This window comes from Penaeus japonicus, unplaced genomic scaffold (genome assembly GCF_977035675.1).
Source record: "Penaeus japonicus unplaced genomic scaffold, GWHDUDI00000001_assembly GWHDUDI00000020, whole genome shotgun sequence".
In the NCBI taxonomy this organism is placed as follows: Eukaryota; Metazoa; Arthropoda; class Malacostraca; order Decapoda; family Penaeidae; genus Penaeus; species Penaeus japonicus.
The window spans coordinates 26949794-26957293 of NW_028234422.1; the positions used below are offsets into that span (position 1 = coordinate 26949794).

At 36.7% G+C, this 7500-nt stretch overlaps 1 protein-coding gene across 7 annotated transcripts in view; it reads right to left on the reverse strand.

The window, feature by feature from the left end:
* The window catches only part of alpha-Cat (catenin alpha), a 62709-nt gene that overhangs the window by 9191 nt on the left and 46018 nt on the right, over window positions 1-7500 (reverse strand). For all 7 annotated transcript variants that reach the window (XM_086548231.1, XM_086548233.1, XM_043014415.2 and 4 more), the window contains 8 exons: window positions 7175-7259; window positions 6734-6904; window positions 6500-6611; window positions 6125-6325; window positions 4733-4954; window positions 4144-4393; window positions 3567-3807; window positions 2517-2633 (listed from right to left, as the gene is read on the reverse strand). In XM_086548231.1, coding sequence (XP_086404357.1) covers window positions 2517-2633; window positions 3567-3807; window positions 4144-4393; window positions 4733-4954; window positions 6125-6325; window positions 6500-6611; window positions 6734-6904; window positions 7175-7259 — 1399 coding nt within the window. The remainder of the gene's footprint in view (window positions 1-2516; window positions 2634-3566; window positions 3808-4143; window positions 4394-4732; window positions 4955-6124; window positions 6326-6499; window positions 6612-6733; window positions 6905-7174; window positions 7260-7500) is intronic.

The window sequence follows — 7500 nt, forward strand, 5'->3', positions numbered from 1 at the left end:
GAAAAAAACTGTCAAATGATAAATTCTTAGCTCATTAGGCAAACATGAAACCTTAAGCACTAACATCTGAGAGGAGAGAAGGATGAAATAAACTTATAAATAAATTAATACACTAGGCAGTAACTCCAACTATTAGTATGGACACCTATATAAATATATCAAACATCAAGTTTTCTCACATCTAGGCAAGCAAATCAAATTTCCTCATTCTGTGTACATGGAAAAAGATAAATTTCCTGTTTTCTTTATGTTTATTCTTTTCACTATGAAAACAACTGGAAAGTAAAACAAAAACATTTGCAAATACCAAAAAAATTAACAAAATAACTTGTTGAATAATGCTGAATGCCTCCAAAGCACTCACATAAGAGACATTCAGAGGATCTACAGACAGCCAACACAGTATTTCTCAAAAGGGTATATGTGTATACTCTTGTTTAATTTTCAAAGGACAATTATGATCTTTATTTAATCTAATATCTACTTCCCCCTGAATTCAGAACTTGAACAACCGCATCAATTTTACAACAAAAGCCAGATTGCATTAAAAAAAACTCTTGAGCCAAAGTAAAGCCTGGTCTACCCTGTTATTTATCTCTTCTTTACTTCCATATTACATTTTCATTACCTATCTTATTTACTCTACTAGCCAATCAAATTCCCAGGTGAATTAACAAAACCCCAACACCGAAAAAAAAAGGAAACGAGTAGAAACATAGTGCCGTTCCACAGTTACTTGCTCACACTGAGGGGTAGTATGTGCGCCAAAGGGGAGTTCTTGTGAGGACTTTGGATCGAGAATATATATATATATATATATATATAAAAGAACAATGATATTAAAAAAAGGATTTCTGACTACCTACAACATCCACCATCCAACACAGAGGAAAGAACAGCACAGAGAGAGTAGGGCAAAATCGGCACCAACTAATTACCCAACATCATGAGGCATCGGCTCCTAAATGCTACTGCGGCAGCAAAACAGATTAGTGCGTTACCACGTCATTACGTTATAGGGGCCAATCTGGGGCGTGACACAACACAAGAGAAAATTGCTGTTGTTGCTGTTGCTGTTTGTTGTTGTTGTTTTTTGTTGTTCAGATTTATCTCTTCAGATCTTTTTTTTTTTTAATTCAATATTATCAATTCACTAACTCCTTTTGGTCTTAGAATTTTAGAATGACAAAGAAACCAAAGAAATTTCCAAATGAAAAAAGAAAGAAAGAAAAAAAGTAAAATTTCTTTATGCACCTCTAGAATACCAAAATAACCATAACTCTTGAAAACATCAGAAACGTAACTAAATCAGAAATGACGGATAAATCTAAAAAAAAAAAAAAAAAACTACACAGCTGTAGTCTAATCACTCCTCCATCCTTATCAAACCTTCCTTACAATCAACATACCATAACTTACAAACTATAAAAAATATAAATAAATAGAACTCAAAGACCATAATAATTCCAATCATTACTAGCCAATCTTTCTTTACAGTGGTCCATACCATACAACTATTAAATCACATTTCCCATTTTCTTTATCAATAAAACCCAGGTGCATTAAGAGATTTTACTGTTTCATGAAGACGTGTCAATCTGAGATTGGGCTGCTGCATCTTGCTACCTTCATCTAATTTGATACATCTGAATTTAATTTAATGAAGACACAAATACACATATATACAAAATATCACTGTTAAATTTCCATCATCCTATCTGCCATAAGAACCCATGATAAATTACATGATAATTAGTTAGTGATTACAAAAATTAAAAAAATATCAAACACTAATCCTAAACACTATTTTTTTTTTTTTTTTTTTTTTTTTTTTTTTTTTTTTTTTTTTTTTTGGCTCAACCAACCACAAACTAGCAGAACTAATTCCTGGTAAAACCTTAAAAAAAATATAATAATAAAAAAAATAAAAAATAAAAATAAATAAATAAATAAATACATATATAGAACTATTACTAATAATAACTTCACTAACTGTCATAGCACTGGTTGCTGCAGCCACTCCAAATCAAATGATAACTCTTTTAAGCTTAAGATTAAAATTAAAAATATTGAAAAAAAGAAAAAAAAAAAAAAAAAAAAAAAAAAAAAAAAAAAACATTCAAAACAAGGGCACCCACCAAGCCAAAGTGTCTAAGTCAAATCACAACACTTTTTACATTGGTTGTGTTGATGCTTCCATCCATTACCAAAAATTTCAAATAAATATTAAAACAAAAAAAATTATAAAACCTGAGATAAGGAATACAGACATGTTTTATACTCACAGGGAGGGTAGGCTGTCAAGGAAAGTTCACATGGGTTACGTAACTATTTTTCTTTAAATTCTCTCCCGTAAGGTGAGGATCAATATTCAAATCAACAGGTGGATGATTAAAAAAATATACATTTATGTAAAATGGACACTATTTCCCCTAAAATCCAGATAAAAAAAAATTATACTGATAATAACAACATGGGGGTGAATATATCACAAAAAAGTCCAAGACAATACTCACTGCAATGGTTCCCTGCCTAGGGTATTTGGTGGAGGCCACATAAGAGCATTTGACAGTGAGGACCACAGCATTCATCAAGTTCTTAGCTGCCTGGATGAGGGAGGTGGCTGAGTCCAGCTGAAGGGAGGAAATAAAAAAGGATTAAAATGAATGAAATCCCAAGAACACATCAAGAAAGCTAGAGGAAACATTCCCAACAACATTAGGTTTAATGAGACTAACAATGCATATCTTAGTTTTAGTTCATGGCTCTAAAATAAAATGATCCATTTAAATCTGAACTTCCTTTGTTGTAAGGGCTATGACAGTGCCTTCTTTTAAAAGGACTATTTATTTGGCAGGAAGAACGATACTCCAGTAGATGCACTTCCAAATCTCATACTGTAGCTGGGTTTGAAGTTGTTTCACTTATGGGACCCTACTGGTCCCTAGAAGAGCATGTTACCACTGTATCATAGCAGCCCTAATCTCTAAATATAAAAGCTTACCTAGATTGCAAAGGCTCCATTCCACAAAGAAATTCCATAGTAAGAGACAGGAAACTAACAGAACATAAACAGCTAAAGTGCAGCAAAATCTGTACTTCTACATTATTAATAAACACATCCCAAATTTAATGCTCTCACCAAAAAATATAAATCAAACAATAAATAGCTTCCCTCATATAATACTATACGCTTATTGTATTTATCTAACCCATTCAGGCTGTGGCTATTTCCGCTCTAAATGGTCGGAATGCCAGGGTTTTCGAACGCATAAGCTTAATGCCTCGGGATTCTCGGGAGCACTAACAGCACGCCTCACCCTGAGGCCTTGACCAAATATCTCATAGCCGGCATCTGCCCCAAAAAACACAAAACGTGACAGCACGTCACCCGGCACGAATGGGTTAACATATGACCAATCTAGTATTTTGCTTCCTATTACAGTTCTCTAATACATCCAATGTTTAATGCCTCTTTAAAAATTAATTACAGAATGACTAACCCCATGTCCATTCTTTAATACCCACTCAATGCCCACATTAGCCACTAACTCATTTATACATACCCCAGACACGATGAGCTCTCCGGAGATATTCTGCACGTCAGCCTTGACCTTGGAGGTGATGTTGAGCTGGTGGCAATAGAGGGCAATGCGGTCAAGGTAGGCCAACATGTCATCCTTGGTGCGCGACTCAGGGCATTGATCGGCAATCTGTCGAGAGAGCTTGTCCAACTTTGTGCCCGCCTCCGAGATCTTCTTGGCCGCATTGATCACGTCCATGGTGGTCTTGAGTGGACCTCGACCCCTGTGGTGCACAAAGGCAGGATATGCCTCATCAGTATGTAATCATGGTTGGTTAATTTGGAACAGGTCTTCATGACGGATTAAAAATAAAGTTCTTTTCTGCTAAAATTCTGATAACTAATATCCCCCAACAAAGCAAAAAATAAAAACACACAATAGAAACATACCCCCCTCTGTTCCCTAACCCCACAAACCTGCAAGGAAAAATCTCCAAGCCTACCTGGAAAAATCTGTTATCTCTAACTGTCCCTGGTAAAATCTGTCATCTCTAAACCTACCTGGTAAATCTGTCCTCTCTAAGCCTACCAAGAAGAAATCTGTCATTTGCAAAGCCTACCTGGTAAAGTCTGTCATCTCCATCATGATCATGCACATGTGCTTGGCCAAGACAATGATGTCGTTGCCCGTGTCATCCCACTTGGCCACTTCCTGGTCAAACTTGACCTTCTCCAGCCGGAAGTTCTCCACCTGTTGAGCGATCTTGTCCTTATCCTCCTCGCTCAGGTTCCTCATGGCATCTCTGGCCGTCGTGATGCCACTGACGCCAGGGTACTCATCGATGGTTGTGTCCACAGTGTGTGCACTCGCTGGAAGGTTGAGTTAACTCCAATAAATAATATTTATATCTGCATTATAGTTGGACAAACTGAATAGATTAACCCATAGTAATAAAATTGAATCGGAAATGGAAAGACAGAAAATGGCTTTAAAATTTTATCCCTCTCTGTTTATGTAAGAGATTTAATGTCTGTATAGTTTGCAAATTCAGCTAAAAATAAGGCTAGAGATGTATAATTGATTATCAACTCTAAAAAAATCAGTGATCCTTTTGATGATATACAACAACAATAGGAACAATTAGCTATATCTGAAAAAAAAAAAAAACATATAATCATAACATTTTCACCCCAAAACATAATACTCACACTTGCTCCTGATCTCCAAAGTATGGTACTCATCCATCAACACATCATCTGGATCAAGCTCGTCATCCGCCTTGTTCATCAGCACGGCCATACGGATCTCTCGCACGCCGTCATACACTAAGTGTGAGGCGTCAATGAACTCATTCTCATCCACCTCCTTCCCTGGTGTACTGCTGAGGACCTCCACTGCTACATCCACTCGTTGGGCAAAGTTTGGCAGCACTGAGAGAGAATTTGCAAGGTCAGAGGCAATACAACCAGTAATGGCAGCAATATAAATATGATAAAATATGAAAGTAATGAGAATTTGTAATATCTATTTTCAATTATTTTTGTAAGAGCGTGTGGTAGTATTCTATCACTCTTCTCATGAAAAAGACACTAAAAAAAAGCATGATTAACCCGTTGCCGACGGGGGATAGATTTGCTTACACAGGCTCCAGGATGAGTTTTATTTCTGATCGAGGCAGCTTCTGCCACATAATTTGATTTTTCCCACTCCCTTTTAGTCACTCATTGTAGAGCTAGAGACATATTTGTGTTTTGTTTTTTTGTGTGTTTTACTGTTTTTAGAAATTTATATCTGTCATATCACAGGTTCCATCAATTCAGCAGATGACTAAAATTGTAGTTCAGGGTCCATATCCACTCATTTTTTTTCTTTATACTCAATGTAATAGAAGTATTACTGTTTTAGGGGGGGACAAAAAGCAACTTTATTTTTTTGTATTTGTGTGCTGTCACGAACAAACACGTAACTTATAACCATCCAAAATGAAGAGATAGGGAAAAGGAAGGAAACTTGTGCTTTTGACAGTGAGTGCCACAATAAAAGGCATCCCTACTGGCACAGGGGTACACTGTTGGCATTGGGCATGGTGTAAGTCACCTTCCTCCTCTCGTTCTGCCGGCACATCTTTCATCTGCGGTATTTTAGAGCAAGAGGTCGGCATCCATCCCTCTATAGAGATAGTGCTTGCTAGAGACCGTAGATGGGTGCCATTCAAGGCTCTCTATCCTGCTGGTGCTAGAAGAAAGTGGTGCCATCTAGGTTTTGGAAGTGAGTTGAAACCCATTTTGCTTAATATTACGGCAGTTATAATAATTAGGACTGCAATTGTCAACATTACTCACTTATTACTCATAGCACAATAAAATAACATAGTGATCCAAAATCCCCGAACGTCATGACGCCCATTGTCAGGCAAGAGCTCCTGCGTCATGTATGACGAAAAAACACGTCATCCATCGTTAACGGGTTAATCAAACATATGTAAATAACCTTTTCCCTTATAGACAGATTATACCCAAACCTTAGTATTCCCAGAAAAATTCCTTAAATTCACATCTTATCATTTGACCACAATATAACCCACCAATCTCTGGTCTTACCTTGGTCTCTCAACACTTTTACCGCCTCCAGAACTCGGTCAGTGTACATGCAGGGCTCATAGTTGTCCATTTCTGCTGCGACCACGTGGCACACACGGGCAGAACGCCCTCGAATAGCACCGGCGATGCGGTCTAGGGTGTCAGGATCACCTTCATTGATGGCTCGTACACATGTCTTCACATCCTCTAGGATGTGACTCTCTGTAAAGATTAATGCAGGGATAATCATACATTTACAAGATATTTCTCTTTTTATAATGAAGAAAGTTTTAAACCTTTTCTTATATCTTCTAAAACACATTTCAAATAAACTTTTTTATTTGCACTAAATCATATGTAATAACACACTAAAAAAAAAATTGCTTAAGCAAGTACCTGAAACAGCAAGGAAGTCATCAATGGTTGTGATGTCATCCACGGACTCTGTAAGGATGCGCACTTGATTCTCCCAGGCATCCTTGAAGGCATCCATGTTCTCCTGAGCAACCTGTCAAGGAGAAATTTAAAAAACATTTACATAAAATCAATACATGCAACACTTAAATAAACAAAAATATTATAAACAGACTGCTTCACTTTCATTCAAAACTTCCCACACACAAAACTTACCTTGGATTTGGGTCGTGCTGCAAGAATACGTGCAGCATTGATGACCTGAGGGCAGAGGTGTTCTATCTGCGCTGCACCATAGCGCACCATCTTCACACCATCCTCATTGTTGGACATGGTGCAGGCCAAGTTTGCAACCTCTACCAACTTGTTTGCATGTTCAGTAAAGACCTAGAGGGCAACAAAAGAGATAAATAAATAAACTTTTAATTCAGACAAATATTATAAAGTACATCTGTAAGTGTACTTAAGTTAATGCAAAGAATTCATTTTACAGACATTCTACAGAAGAATGTATGAATACAGAGCTTTAATGTCCACACGCTTAAGTATCAACAAGGAAATAGGATGAAAATGTATGTGTTTGTCCATTTCTGTCTACATTTTACAGCCCTTCAGTTTCCCTGTCTGTAGCCCCAAAGAGGCCTTCTATACACTCACCTGAGCATACTCCTCTACTTCCTTCTCGTTTCCATTCCTTGCAGCTTCAACTAAAACTAGCAGTGGTACATTTGTCTCTAAGAAACTGGAATTCAAAGGCAAGTTATTCAGACACATAATGACAAGGTCTTCTTTACACATAGCCATCTCAAAATAAATAAATCTAAGGTAATATAATTATGCATGATAAACAAAAAATGTACTAATATATCCGAGAATAATAGGTCACATTGCACCTAAATTAACACACATAAAACTGACTGTTATGTTTTAACCACAGACACAAACTTTTGAAGAGATTTAATGTATACAAACATTAAAGACAT